This window comes from Kwoniella newhampshirensis, chromosome 4, assembly GCF_039105145.1.
Source record: "Kwoniella newhampshirensis strain CBS 13917 chromosome 4, whole genome shotgun sequence".
NCBI classification, from domain to species: Eukaryota; Fungi; Basidiomycota; class Tremellomycetes; order Tremellales; family Cryptococcaceae; genus Kwoniella; species Kwoniella newhampshirensis.
In genome coordinates this window covers 1,562,190-1,576,784 of record NC_089958.1, presented here as the reverse complement: position 1 = coordinate 1,576,784, position 14,595 = coordinate 1,562,190, and the positions used below count along the sequence as shown (strand labels likewise).

The 14,595-nt window shown below is 50.1% G+C and overlaps 4 protein-coding genes across 4 annotated transcripts; 3 read left to right on the top strand and 1 right to left on the bottom strand.

The window, feature by feature from the left end:
- Positions 1 to 381: 381 nt before the first annotated feature.
- Positions 382 to 3,245, top strand: IAR55_002550 (uncharacterized protein; the record flags this gene model as incomplete). The annotated part of the gene is made up of 8 exons (XM_066945663.1): positions 382 to 461; positions 657 to 985; positions 1,132 to 1,167; positions 1,229 to 2,101; positions 2,168 to 2,530; positions 2,593 to 2,753; positions 2,815 to 2,905; positions 2,962 to 3,245. 8 exons carry the CDS (start codon positions 382 to 384, stop codon positions 3,243 to 3,245), a joined length of 2,217 nt encoding a protein of 738 aa, XP_066804352.1.
- Positions 3,246 to 3,979: 734 nt separating this feature from the next.
- Positions 3,980 to 7,470, top strand: IAR55_002549 (uncharacterized protein; the record flags this gene model as incomplete). Its single annotated transcript, XM_066945662.1, has 12 exons — positions 3,980 to 4,014; positions 4,258 to 4,280; positions 4,479 to 4,611; positions 4,680 to 4,691; positions 4,768 to 4,831; positions 4,888 to 4,957; positions 5,014 to 6,250; positions 6,306 to 6,737; positions 6,800 to 6,920; positions 6,973 to 7,040; positions 7,096 to 7,368; positions 7,437 to 7,470. 12 exons carry the CDS (start codon positions 3,980 to 3,982, stop codon positions 7,468 to 7,470), a joined length of 2,502 nt encoding a protein of 833 aa, XP_066804351.1.
- A 290-nt stretch (positions 7,471 to 7,760) lies between these two features.
- IAR55_002548 (uncharacterized protein) lies at positions 7,761 to 9,002 on the bottom strand (the record flags this gene model as incomplete). Its single annotated transcript, XM_066945661.1, has 5 exons — positions 7,761 to 8,197; positions 8,279 to 8,345; positions 8,424 to 8,587; positions 8,786 to 8,894; positions 8,979 to 9,002. The coding sequence occupies 5 exons, from the start codon at positions 9,000 to 9,002 to the stop codon at positions 7,761 to 7,763; spliced, it is 801 nt and encodes a 266-aa protein (XP_066804350.1).
- A 289-nt stretch (positions 9,003 to 9,291) lies between these two features.
- On the top strand, positions 9,292 to 14,390 carry IAR55_002547 (uncharacterized protein; the record flags this gene model as incomplete). The annotated part of the gene is made up of 23 exons (XM_066945660.1): positions 9,292 to 9,652; positions 9,712 to 9,809; positions 9,870 to 10,136; positions 10,197 to 10,451; positions 10,507 to 10,610; positions 10,679 to 10,838; positions 10,889 to 10,997; positions 11,053 to 11,239; positions 11,292 to 11,367; positions 11,420 to 11,507; positions 11,570 to 11,679; positions 11,729 to 11,820; positions 11,886 to 12,000; positions 12,052 to 12,168; positions 12,231 to 12,550; positions 12,611 to 12,699; positions 12,763 to 12,942; positions 13,018 to 13,205; positions 13,267 to 13,351; positions 13,414 to 13,700; positions 13,768 to 13,835; positions 13,894 to 14,000; positions 14,137 to 14,390. 23 exons carry the CDS (start codon positions 9,292 to 9,294, stop codon positions 14,388 to 14,390), a joined length of 3,717 nt encoding a protein of 1,238 aa, XP_066804349.1.
- Between the last annotated feature and the right edge of the window lie 205 nt (positions 14,391 to 14,595).

The window sequence follows — 14,595 nt, the reverse complement described above, 5'->3', positions numbered from 1 at the left end:
CACAGTAAAATCAACCGCCACTCGGTGTCATTTCCCCCTGAATGTGAAGTGTGATGCGTCGGTCAACAACATGATAACAATCGATACAGTACATCATCTCACACCTCTGCCTCATCTGAACACCTCGACCTGAGTTCCCATCCATCCATCCACCCATACTTGTGGCCGGCCTTTCACAACACTGCATCTAGGCTCATTCCCAACGTGGAATAGTGCGGCCTTGATCATAGTTTCTGAGTTCGAGACGGTACTTTTCAGTTGACCTCATTACCCGCCTCTCCTGTCTCGACCTCGACCATTGAACAAGTTCGACCGTTACAACATCGCATCGAGTCAACCCACAGTCTCAATTTGACGAGGGAGTAGAGAAAGTAAAGCGATATGGCACAATCAACCCCCGGGAGAAGGGCGCGGGATGACAAGTATCTCCCATTCAATCCTAATCCGAAGGATCTGGGAACGTGAGTATTCGTATGGTACATTTATCATATAGAGATGGTATGCTGACTATACATCCCTCCTCTCTCCCCTCCAACATATACTTTTATCACCATCCACCCACCTTTCTCCGTTGCTCGACTACGCCAATGCTAAATCGATCTATTGTTTCAATGTCTCTCGCTCCCATGCCCCATGTCGGCCCGTCCAATGCTCAGTCGATCCGGAATAGCAATGCCCAAGGATGTTCTTCGAACAGCGGACGGATACGAAGAACCATCCGAGTTCTTCCGATCACCCGGAACAGTCGTCGATGGAGATCAGACGGTCAACTTCTCATCGTTCGGAGCGAGAACACCTCGAACTCCAGGTTCGAGGAGTGCTTATACGGCTGAAACGCCAGGGACAACAGGAACCAACGTGATTACTCCGGGGAATGCGAGGAGGTCGACGCGAGCTCGAATGAGCGATTTGGATAGCGGGATGGAGGATGAGGATCAGGATGGGATGCAAACGGAGGATTTGTTGGTTGATGAGGATGAATTGGGTATGTGGTTTGGAACCGATCTTTCAAAGGGGAAGGGCGCAGTATCAAGCGAGTCGCGAACCTCGATGACTTGAGACGATCACGGGGATCGCTAGCAACAGATAGGAGTGGAGACCTGTGACTGATACATTGCCATCAATTTACAGAAATGGCGACTCCTGGGCAGTACTTCCCGAATCACGGTAAGTTTCTACCTGACATCTCCAAATCAGCTGCAAAACATCGCGCTAACCCTGCCCACAGACCCACCATCTGTCACGCTTCCCTCGCGTTCTCGACTGCAGCCAGCGTCCCCGCAAGTGGACCTCGGTTTTGACAACATCCCCTCACCTTCCCGCCGAACCCGTTCTTCACCCCGCAAGCCAACAACCATTGGCGTCAATTACAAGCCTTCTCCTGCGAAATCTGCGCTCAGCCGACTTCAAGAGGAAGACGGAGATGCGTCGCCAACAAGCTCTCCGAGAGGTGGCGAAGACATCTCTACTCAGGATCTGGACGATACGATGGCCAGTCAGGCTTTAGCATCTAGTCCGTTGAGGTCCACACAAACGGTTAATGGCAGTCTAGCAAAGAACAGGAAATCCCCCAATCGATCCCAACCTCAGAACACGAGGAGGAAGACCAATGGAAATGCCGCGGCGGAGCCAGAACACGAAGAGGACGACGAGGAGGCTGACGTCGGACATGCTAGAGATAGGATGTCCTTGGCTAGTAGAAGGAGTAACGTAACAAGGAACGGAGCGGAAGATGACGAAGACCTCGACGAAAGCGATAACGACAATGCGCCAGAGACCTTCGAATACGACGATGCAATGGATGACTACGGAGAGAGCGGGGCGGATGCAAGTCTCATGGTAGATGACACAGCAGCAGGTGGTGGACCGGACGAAGATGAGGACGAAGGCGTGGAGTTGGAAGAACAAGCGATGGCGGCCGAAGAAAGGAGCGAAGACGAGGAAGAGCAAGAAGAAGTTGAGGAACGAGCGGTTGTGAAGAAGAAGGGTAGACCTAAGAACGCGCCTCAACCTGTACGAACGAGAAATCGAGAAACCGGGGTGAGAGAAGGAAGTGTGGCGCCCAAGCCTAAGAAGACCAGAGTCTCACAAATCGGTGTTGGTGAGTGAACTTCGTCATGGGAACACAGTCCTGCGCAGGAGAGTAGGTCGTTAACTTTCTGCACAGCTGATGAGTCTGATACGGAAGATGGATACCATGGGAACTTTGTCACCCGACGATCGCAGCGACAACATTTCAAGCCTCTTGCATTCTGGCGAGGCGAAAAATTTGAGTATCAACCCGGACCCGGGCTAGCTGTCATCAAAGAGTTGATAGAATTCCCCGAAGAACCTCATAAGCCTCTTGGAGCACAGAAGAGGAGTAGATCTGGACGAAGTGTCAGTGCTGCTCCTGCTGGCAAGGCGACCAAGAAGAAGCAGAGAGGTGATAGTGAAGAGGGGGATTATAATGCCGAAGAAGGATGGGACAATCAAACGGATCCTACTGGTATCATTGTTGCTTATCCCGGTCACGAGGAGATTCACAGGAGTGAGTTTGCGGTCAAGTATTCCTCAATTTCGACTTGCTGATGATAGCTTGTGTCTGCCCAGAAATCGCCGCTCCAAAAAAGCTGCTCGAACCAAAAATGGTGCAGGGAGGAACGTTCAAGTACCAAAAGGTATTTGGCGAAGGACAATTCATGGCCGCTGGAGTGGTGTACATCCCACCTGGCCAGAAGAAGGCGACCAAGCCATCGAAGGACAACGCATATGCGAGTGTTAATGACGAGGAGATGAAGGTTCGATTCGCTGATAACCTTTGCACCTCCTTAGGTGTTCCATGTCATTCAAGGAGCTGTGCAAGTGACCATTCACAGGACAAGCTTTGTCATGGCCCCGGGAGGACAATTCTTAGTTCCGCGAGGTAGGTGATATGACGATTGTGCGCCATGTCATGACTGACATGGGTCACACACACAGGCAACGAATACTGCATTGAGAACATCTCTCTAGAAAATAAGGAAGTGCAGCTGTTCTTCGCTCAAGCAAGAAAGATCAGAGCTGGTGAAGAAGACATGGAAGGACGACCCGACATCGTCATCGGTTCATCTGTCCCGCCACAAGGAAGAAAGGGAAAAAAGATGACGTCTGTCAGGGCTGGTAGTGAAAATGAGAGCGAAGAGGGCAGCGGAGGTGACACCGAGAGAGAGGTGGTGACCAAAGCAAAAAAGGGTGCCAGGAAGAGTGTGGGCGCCCGACGATGAAGGTTAAAGACCGATGGTAGGTTGGAAAGAAGACGCGGAGGAAGCGGGCCTGAATGATGAAATGTGAAGCGATTGCTTTTGACGACGTAGTTTGATTCCACACTTTGTCAATACATATACTTGTTTTCGGCTGTTTTATATACTGGTTTGATTTGGTTTTCTTTCGTTTGGGTAGTTGATCGTTATTCGTCTTGTCATGTTCGTCTGGTATTCGTCATATACTGAACCTATGCCATGTTGTGCCTTGTGCAAGCGCACAGAGGGGGCTTTCATAGCGTCGTCCGGAAGAGATGCTGTTTGTACGCACGAGTACTCGCCATCGTCATGGTATGGATGATCGCCACGTTCAACGAGTTCGGTTGACTGCGGTACACGTCATCTGAAGACAAGTGAGTCATTTTCGCGGGTGGTTGAGTCAAAATGTCAAAATGAACCAAATATAGATCAATCTTGTGGGATAAAGTGAGATAAATTCTTCCACCAATATATATCTGTGATTTCAGATTTGATCCCGCTTTCCTTGTCCGGCTCTCCGCTCTCCCCCTCCTTATGACAAAGAAAGCTACAGACGTAGGTTTGTGAACATCTCTCTCTCTTTCTGCTTTACACTTTATCTCTCTCTCCCTATCTCTCCCCCTGATCGTATCTTGTTCATCTACACCTCTATCCGGCATCGACTCTAACTTGGGATCGTTCTGAACACGACTTGATCCCCCGGTCTCAAGTCGTCCAAGATGGTGGGAAATACAGCCAACGCTAATCGAAATCTGTGAGTCTCGTCTCTTGATCATCACTTGCATAGCCCCTTTGTCCGTCCCGTTCTGGTTGTCCAGTCCAATATCCGTCTCGGCAATACATGATACCAAACTTGCATGTCTTTGTACGCTTTAACTGTGCTGACTGTCAAGTGCCTCCCACTGCTGACCCCATCGCTCTCTCTCTGCCGATGCACTGTGTCATATGCATATCATGCACCTGTCTCGACGTTTTACTCCACCGTTCGAGGATCTAGGTCGAGGGTGATCAGAGTGACTAGTACGTCTTGTCATTTTCCTCTCCTCACATTATACACGATGACTGGCTGATATGCTGGATGACCTCTACTTTTCCATTGACTCCTTCTCTCTACCTCACACGTCTGTGGACAATCAATCACGTCGCCTCTGCCTTCCGTTTCTACCAATACTACGGTCGATCGACTTTCTTCCTTTTGCCCTACTCTCACTCGAACAGTTGTCGCGGCCGATTCGCTTATCAAGCGTGATATCCTCCGTCTTCCCGACCCGTTCGCGATTGTGTCGGTCGACTCGGAGCAGATACACACCACTTCGGTCATCAAGAGGACTCTAAACCCTTATTGGAATGAGTGAGTGGGAAAGGATTGAGCAACGTGCTATTGCTGAATCGATACTGACACCATCATTGGGGTTGCAGGAACTTTGACATGTGAGTTTGGTGCTACCCTCATCGGGCTAGATCAAATTGGTCGAGCGGGATATGGTCGTACTGATGCTTCTCGCAGAACCGTCAAGGACTCGTCCATCGTAGCGGTCCAGATCTTCGACCAACGTAAATTTAAGAGAAAGGTGGGTTGTTCAGATCTGTGAAACAATGACGCGAAACTGATGCACGATCCTCACAGGACCAAGGGTTCCTCGGTGTCATCAACATCAAGGTCTCGGATGTCATTGATCTTGAACTTGGAGGTCAAGGTGAGCTGGCTGCGAACAAAACTTAGGACGCAGCTGACGATGCATCCACTTCGCAGAAATGCTTACGAAGGAGTTGAAGAAGGGTTCCGACAATCAGGCAGTCCAAGGAAAGCTCATCGTATACCTTTCCACCCAGACCAGCACTCCTATCCAGAGCTCAGTTCCTACTTCCGGATCCAGCGCCATGCTCACTCCCGCTGCCAACGGCTCTGCTCTCTCGGTCAACACCGCCGGCGCCGTGCAAAGCGGCGGATCTCGACCAGGATCAACACTCCGACCAGCCAATGCTTCTCCCGAGCCCGAGAGCCCTGCCACCGGCGAGACCCCAGTTGTCGTTCCCCCTTCCGCCGCTGTTCCTTCCCCCATGTCCACCAATGCAGCTGTCGCTGCCAACTCCGGTGCTCCCACAGTTGCCCCTACTACAACCGCAGCGTCTACTGGACAGACCGGTGGTGGTGCCGGTAACGAGTTCGACTCCCATTCCGATTCACAAGGTCCTCTTCCTGATGGATGGGAAAGGCGTATCGACCATCTCGGTAGACAGTACTACGTTGATCACAACACAAGGACGACAACATGGAGCAGGCCAAGCGACAACCAGCTGTCCAACAATGCCAACCAAGCTACATCTACTGGAGAAGCGAGGGCGAGACACAACCAACGTACTTTGGCCGACGACATGCTCGATGTGCAACCTCAACAAGGTACCGGTAATGTTACACCGAATGGCGGAAACGCCCCTGTTGCATCTAGCAATGTGACTACTGCTGGACAAGGACCTCTTCCGGCAGGATGGGAACAAAGATTCACACCTGAGGGCAGACCTTATTTCGTGGACCACAACACCAGGACTACTACCTGGGTTGACCCTCGACGACAACAGCTACTTCGTGTTATCGCTCCCGGTCAGGGCAACCTCTCTGTCCAGCCTCAGACTGTCAGTCAGCTTGGACCGCTTCCGAGTGGATGGGAGATGCGTCTTACCTCCACAGCGAGAGTGTACTTCGTCGACCACAACACCAAGACCACCACATGGGACGATCCTCGTCTACCCTCTTCGCTCGACCAGAACGTCCCACAATACAAGCGGGACTTCCGACGAAAGCTCATTTACTTCCGATCTCAACCTGCGCTCAGATCAAATACCGGTCAATGTCACATCAAGGTGTCTCGAGAGAATATCTTCGAAGGCAGTTATACTGAGATCATGAGACAGACACCAAATGATTTGAAGAAGAGATTGATGATCAAGTTTGAAGGCGAAGACGGTCTTGATTATGGAGGTCTTTCCAGGTGAGTCTCATGGAGTAATCTCGGATGACGTCGCAGGTACTGATACAAAGAGCAGAGAGTTCTTCTTCCTTCTCTCTCACGAGATGTTCAACCCCTTCTACTGTCTATTCGAGTACTCGGCACACGACAACTACACGCTTCAGATCAATCCCAACTCTGGTGTCAACCCTGAGCATTTGAACTACTTCAAGTTCATCGGACGAGTTGTTGGTCTCGGTATCTTCCACAGACGATTCCTCGACGCCTACTTCATCGTTTCATTCTACAAGATGATCTTGAAGAAGAAGATCACGTTGCAAGATCTCGAGAGTGTAGACAGTGGTCTGCACAGAGGTCTGACCTGGATGTTGGAAAACGATATCACAGATGTCATCGAGGACACCTTCTCGATCACGGAAGAGCACTTTGGTGAAGTCGTGACGGTCGATTTGATGGAAGGCGGAAGGGATATCGAAGTGACGGAGCACAACAAGAAGGACTACGTGGAGTGAGTGTTATCCACGGGCATCGGAGGCAAGGATCACAGATGAAACTGACACCTCTACTCAGCTTGGTCACCGAGTATCGTATCTCAAGACGAGTCAGCGAGCAGTTCGACGCTTTCATGTCTGGTTTCAATGAGTTGATCCCTCAAGAATTGATCAACGTCTTCGATGAACGAGAGCTTGAGGTATGTTGATGGGCGTCATTGACAGGGATGGAATCTGATACGTCTTTCACAGCTGCTTATCGGCGGTATGTCCGAAATTGACGTCGATGATTGGCAAAAGCACACCGACTACCGTGGATAGTGGGTACCAACGCATGAGGAATAGTTGATTTGCAAAGACTGACTTCGGACATAGCAACCCATCTGATGAGGTCGTGGAATGGTTCTGGAAGATTGTCAAGGCTTGGCCTGCTGAGCGCAAGTCTCGTCTCTTACAGTTTACCACCGGTACTTCTCGTATCCCCGTCAACGGCTTTAAAGACCTTCAAGGCTCAGACGGTCCTCGACGATTCACAATTGAGAAGGCTGGCGAAGTAACCCAACTGCCGAAGAGTCATACATGTTTCAACCGAATCGATTTGCCTGCGTACAAATCTTATGAGGCTTTGGAACAGAAGTTGACCATTGCGTGAGTGTCGAATATCAGAGTGATCGTCACACGTCACAAAACTGGTCGCTGATGTTGTGGTCATGTAGTGTTGAGGAAACACTCGGTTTCGGCCAAGAATAACCTGATTTTCCTTGACTTGGTGCTTCGTGATCCTGACTTGTTTCATTGTGTCGTTGTCCTACACCTGTCTCTGCTTATCTTCTTTCTTAATAGACTGTAACAACCACCATCTTCTTCCCTTCCCCCGTGCCTCGTCTTCATTTCTCTCGGATCGGCATGATAGGTCATGTAATTATATTTATCTGTGACTAGTGTTTTTCAGTTCCAGTCTGCATGCAAACTATGGTTCTAAGTAATACTTATACAACATGAATGCGGTCTCATCTTAAACGGTAATCCAAAGAGAGATGTCATCTCTTTTTGGCAGTCGTAAACCCTCCGAAGCCCATCATACTTGCCATTTGTTCATTCTCCTGAATGGCTCTCTGTATTTCCTCATCTTCTTTCGCTTTCTCTCTCTTCTCCTTCCTCCTGACATCTCTACTCTCTTTCTGCTGTGTCCCTTCTGTCTCCACTATCTTACTCTTCTTCACTTCCGACGGTAACACTCCGAGCCTCAACAGATCCTCCTGTTCTTTCTTATTCTCCCTCTTCCTCTTGCGTTCCTCTCTCCGTCTCTCCCGTTCCTCGTTCTCAGCGGATCGGATCGCAGATAAACGAGCCTGGAAATCAAAGTTCTTGGCGGTGACTCGGTCGGCGGTCTGAGCTCGGAGAGAAGCGATCTTCGCGCGGACTTGGGATAGAGTCGATCGAGCGACTTGGGTCGTTTGTCCCAGTTGTCGGAGATCTGAAAGTGCGTGCGCAAACGGTGTAATCGATTAGCGGATGGCACATGTATTCGCGAGCTCGAAAAAGCATGATGACTCACGGAAACGACCGTTGATATGGTCGAGATACGATAGACTATCTTTGAATGTCCGATTACACATCTCACACTAGATGTCAAATTTCAGTCAATGATCCACACTTTGCCAACAAGTCCATCAAGGAATCCCGTAGGAAGGATCACCCACGTAGAATCCTGCGCCTCGAGGTCCTTTGCCCGTGGTGGTGGTCTGCACGAGCATGGTCTTGTTCAGATTCTTGTTAAGGTCCAACGCTTCGCTTCGCGCTTCGAGCGCTTTGGTAGGTTTGGGAAGATCGTCCATCGCATCGTGTCGTTTGGGCGGACGTTTGCCTGTTTGCGTTAGAGGCGTGGTTGATGACGAGGTCGAGGTGAGGTGAGGTGAGGATGAGTTTGACATTGACGGTCATGGGTCGCACGAGCGAGCGGGAAGAACATCAATCGAAAGCAGACACGACGCATTGCAGAACAGATGGCATGAATATGTAAGCATTGTCACTAGACATGGAGCAAATCCCAATTCCCACTTACCCGCAGCAAGAGCCGCTTCGGCCGCTTTGGCATGCTCCACGCCTTCTTCATCTTTCGCTTTGGCTTTAGCGGCCCACTCATCCTTGTTCCATGTAGGTCGCGCTGCGGGCTAAGAGTGGAGGGAAGAAGATAGGATCAGTCTACTTGAGTTGAAGAAGAGCCTGACGATAGCAGCAGTGATGGAGAGACTGACAGCAGCACCTGACTTTTCGGCCATCTTGAGTGTGTTCCAGTCGACAAGATGCGTTCTGGGCCTCTCTGGCAATCGATTTGGTTGACGTGGTCTGAGAGTATGCAAGAGACAGAGAATGCAAACATAGCTGTGGAAAAGGTGTTCTCGAGCAATAGTTGATACTTGCGAACACCAAAGATCAAATCACGTGATCCTCAACATCCCGTTCCACAACCAAAGTCTCAACGCGCAATAAGCTCATCATCAACTATGTACACCCTCTCTCTCTCTCTCTCTCTGACTACATCAACACCGTACTCACGACCGCGCTGCGATGTTCAACTCGCCCTCGACTCGGGCTACCCCCAGACGAGGAACATCACGATTACGGGACAACGCCTCTGTGCGATCATCGTCCATACGACCCCAAACACCTTCCCTCTTCTCCGAACCTTCGCACCCATATCAACCTACTACTCCTTCGGTCAGATCATCACGATTGGGTCTTGTCTCGCAGAAAGAACGAGGACGAGGGGGATCACCCACATCTTCAGCTGGTGAGACTGTGAGGACTACGAGAGCTCTGGAAGATGGATATGATAAAGTTAGAGTGTTCTGGAGTAAGGACGAGAGACATGTCGTCTCGAGTTTGGGGGGATTGCCAAAAGAGGTTGCAGCGTTGATCAAAGACGCTGGTCAGTCTTCACATCGTTATAGAAGTTGAGACGGGGCGCTGATGTGGAGCTCTCATCAGACTTGGTGGTCAAAACTGTATCAGGACATGTTGATACTGGGAGCGGATTTGCATTCGTCTCAACACCTAGAAAGTGTATAGCTTGGAATTACCTCAAGGCAAGCCGTTGTCAATATCATCAGTGCTAGCAACTGACTAATATGTAATGCCGTTCTTAGCCGACTCACTCCTCACCTACCACATACACCTTCAACGCTCCTCCGTCCACACAACCCAATGGCAACAACGTCGACCTCCCGGTTCTGTCCGCTCTGTACACTGGTTCGACCTCGTCAGAACCCGGTATGATCCTAGTGTCGTCTTCTGGGACGATCCGGTTCTGGGAGAGTATGAGTCTTGCTTTGACGGCAAGCAGTGAAAGATTCCAGGAGCTGTATATCGATTTAGGGGAAGACGGGGTAATTGACCGTTTCTGGAAGCTTGACGTGAGTTTCTCTGTCTGTCGACAGGTAAAGGTTCTGACTGATCACACTGTTCTCCCATAGGGTAACAAATTTCTCCTCACAACTGCTTCTTCCCTCGCATACCGTCTGACGATCACACCAAGTGGTGGTCGTCTCGTCCCTACTGTTGCACCCCTGACTCGACCGGGTGGTATGTTCGGACGAGCGACAAACGCGATTTTCAGCACGAGGGACGATAGGAATGGAGTCAAATCCGTCGCAAGTGCCGGAGGTTATGTGTACATCTTGGCTCAAAGTACGATTCAGAAATGGGCTTTCGGACCGGATGGACAGAAAGTGTGTTGATGTCACCTTAGTTTGCATAAGCTAAGCTGATGACTATCCTGAACAGTTGATGCAAGAGTATGATTTGCATGATGCCATAGGAAGCTCACTGTTCGATCAATGGGCTTCTGGGACCATCTTACTCGACTTGAACGACATCGTCACATCTGGGTGAGTGACGAGGGACGCCGGTAGCCTCGATATGATCAGAGCGCTTATGACGTGTATCTCACCAACAGTCAGGACGAGCTGGCGGTTCTCATATCCTATATCGAGCAAGAGCCCGGCACTTCAGGATTTCCTAGCTTACATTACTCTCATGCTATCGTCATGTTCGCTTTCCATCCCAAAGCGCAGACCATGATGATTGCTCGCACTGTCTACATCTCCTATCTCGCCGTAGGTTTCATTCATTCGAGCTTCTCAGCGTTCAAGCTGATAGTGTACAGCATTCCGATCCTAGGAATTTGGACATCCCTCGGCTCTTGGTCCCTCCAGGCAGCTCCATGGCTTTCGTTCGGTTTGCCGAAGTCGTTCTCTTGGTATCCCTTGACGATGGTCAGTCAGCATGTCACTGCGAAATTCTTCCTGTGTCTGACCTTTTGCCCCTTAGACACACCTTACGAGGAAGCTATCACACTCAAGGACGCGAGTCGGAATGCATTCATTGGTGCTGGCCGCGCCCGCTCAACATTAATATCTAAGCGGTCCTCGGCGAATCCCTCCATTGTTGCTATACCAGTTTTGGGTGGTTTGATGTCAATCGAGGCCTTAGAACCAAGTGTTCCCTCTGATTCGCTGTGAGCGTGGCCTCGTCCTCCCTGAGATTTGACTGGCTGACTTGATTTACAGCAATCGGTTATCTTCAGCGACTGCTCGTTTGAAGTCGAAGATGGAGCAAGCCGTATTCTTCGGGGACCGCAGCGATGTAAGCTCTACAGTACTTGTGCAAATTCGCGCCAAGCTGACATCGGTCACAGAATCCACTGTCTTTCGATCTCCTAGCAGGGTTTCAAGGGGACGCTGCAGAGGCTGCAGAAATCGTGTCGGCGGAAATAGTGGCATCGTGTGAGTCGGCTTGGAATGATTGACATATTCGTCAGCCAACGGCTGAACATGTTTCCCCAAAGCCTCGCCATACATGCCTGCTATCTTCGAAGTTCGACCCCACCTCAGCGATAGGCTGCTTCGTCTGAAAGAGTTGATGTCGTTCATCCGGAGGAATGGGCTCTTGACTGTTGTAAGTGATTATACCGGCTACCTGATTGGCCCGCTGATGGCACTTCAAGCTACCACAAGCGACACGGCGGCGTCTGTCGCGTGACGCGGAAAAGGTCAGCAGCGCTCTCGAACTCTGGGATTATCAAAATCCTCTTATGGAGTAAGCTTGGTCTATCGGGCTATTCTCTTGGTGCTACATGTTGACTGACATGCCTCAATACGTAGTCGAACACAAACACGGTCGCCAGCCTCGCTTTTCTCCAGTTCCATACATACCTATATGACGCAATCAGAAATATTCGACGAAGAGGACTATGTTCGACTCTTCTTTAGAACTCAAGTGAGTTTGCCGCCGCCTGATAGGTGCGATACGTCTCTGACGAACTCTAAGGTGCAAAACCTCGACCGCTTGCTTGCGGTTGTATTCGTCACATTTCGCGAAGCTTTGGGGTCGGTTGAGAGGGCCGAAATATCACCTTGGGTATTGGAGGCGAATAAAACCTTCCTTGTACGTTATTTCGCAGTCACTAGGGCGTGTTGATGGAAGTAATCACTGACATCTACGAGCAGTATGTTGTACGCACCGCAGCGCAGTATTGCGAGGCTGAGCAAGGACTGTACGAAGTCAATCGCGACAAGCCGGCCATCGAACTGTGGACTGCTGGAGATGACTTCATCGACGCCCTCGACTTCCTGTATTCAACGACTGAGAAGCTCATCCGGGAGCGAACGAGGGACTTGGGTTCGGTTATTGATGAACCGCACTCGTCGACTGGCGACCCTCACTTACGTCACGAGCAAGACGTTCAGAGTCAGCTGAAATCGCAGATGGCCTATCTTGCTGCAGCTTTGTGTACGAACATGGAGGATAAATGTCGAGCAACTTCCCGGTACGTGGCACCGATGTGGGAAGGGAGGAGACCAATGCTTATCATCACCCAATCTCACAGGGAACTGCAAGATGGAGCGGATGAACAGAAAGGAATTACGCTGAGAGAAAAATGGGTCACTATGAAACCAAGAATTATCCGACCCTTAGGTGAGTGCGGTCTGAGCATCGTTCCATCATTGAAGTGCTATTGACTGACTTGCTGCGATCCAGTTGGCATTGATCGGGTCCCAGAGGCGTATGAGTTGGCGGAACATCATAGTGACTACCTAACACTCGTCGTGCTTTGTCACGATCCCGTCGCTGGAACTGGTTCAGCCCGAGTGCAGAGCTACATCGAGAGATTTGGTGAAGACTTCGCTTTCGTGTTGTACCAATGGTATATCGATCAAGGTGGGCTGCTCATCCGTTTGCCAAGCGCAAGAGACGAGAAGTACAGCTGAACCCTCAACTCACATCTTGTTGTAGGACAACTACATGTTCTGCTTACGCAAGACGAAGTGTACGGGTCACTTCTCACGAGGTTTTTCGAATTGAATGGGTACCCCGAACTTGTTTGGATGCACCATATCGCCTGCAAACGGTATGGCGAAGCAGCTGGATCGTTGTCCAGCGTCCTGAAAAGCGAGCACACAGTTCAGGTGGGGCAACAGCATGTGAGTGGAGATGTAGAAAACTTGAACATCGCTGTTGGCATTGACATTGCGTTTTCTATAGCTCGTCGGGAGTATTGCTAAATTGGCGGCTGTTGCCGAAATCAAGCTGAAGGGTGAATCAGAAGAAAGGAGAGAGCTCTTGATCGGTAAGTGGCCAACCTTACGGACTTCCAAGGTCAACAAATAACATCACAGTCCCACCTTACAGATCTCGACGACGAATTGGACTTGGTCAACCTTCACAAGGCACTTCAAGAGTCCCTTTTAACCGCGACTGGACGTTCTCGAATACCGACACAGACAGCTTTGGAAGGACAGGTTACTCTTCTGTCAGAGCGGCCAGCGTTCAAAAGACTCTTCCTCAATGATGCACAGGAGCTTGTCGAGGGCAAAGCCCTGGATATAGAAGGCTTGATAGATGTTTTAACATTGAAAGACAACTTTGAAAGGGTTGGAGATGCAGCGATAGCTTTGCATCGACTGGTCAAGGATGCGGTGGGTCTCGAATTTCTACAATACTATGAAAATGCGAGAGACTAACGACTCGTTCTCGCTGAAATAGACTTTGCCTGAGGGAAGAAAACAAGTCGCTTTGCTGTCGATTTGGAGAAGAGTCTACATTCGCGACGAGTGAGTCCGATGGTGTGCATACGCAGGGGCGTGGACTGACAGTTCGTACAATTCTTAGTTGGGCTGAGATCGCTAACACAGCCGGGAGAAGCGAGCAGGCCCAAAGAGCGAAGTTAAGATCGACCCTGGCGTATCAAACTCTCAGAGCTGTAAGCGATTTCAAAGGTACGTGTGACGTCGCAGTGTCGTGCTCGAGTATCTCCTCTTCACAGCCTATTCTTTCCCTCGTGATCCATCTGACCATTTTCAACCAAGAGAACAACGGCTAATCAGAACGTCTTTCCGCTGTGCATTTTCACAGATTTCCCAAGAAACTTCATTCTATCCCCACACACATCCTGTCAACCTCCTCTTTCTGCGGAAATAGCGGGTCGATTCCCCTCTTATCCTATCGATGATATCGCGGCGTTGATGGAAGATCACGAGAAAGAAATTAGTGTGCTGAGAAGGTATCTAGAGGAGAACGGATTGGAAGAGAGAGTGAGGGAAGTGGCGGATAGTGTGAGGAAGGATATTGATTTGGAATTGGAGGAAGAGGAGGATGTGGCGATGTAGTGACGTACAATGGGCTAGAAGTATGAATGCAACGATAATGACCATGAAGATGAGCAAAGTGTCACCTTTGGCTTGTCATTGATGGAGCGATGTGCAAGTGTCTCTGCCGATAACTCAGCATCTGGGCCGGTATTCGTGAACAACTCGGCAGAATGATCTAGCTGGCGGAAATGGAATACGAGAGGTCGAACAGGGCATGGATGCA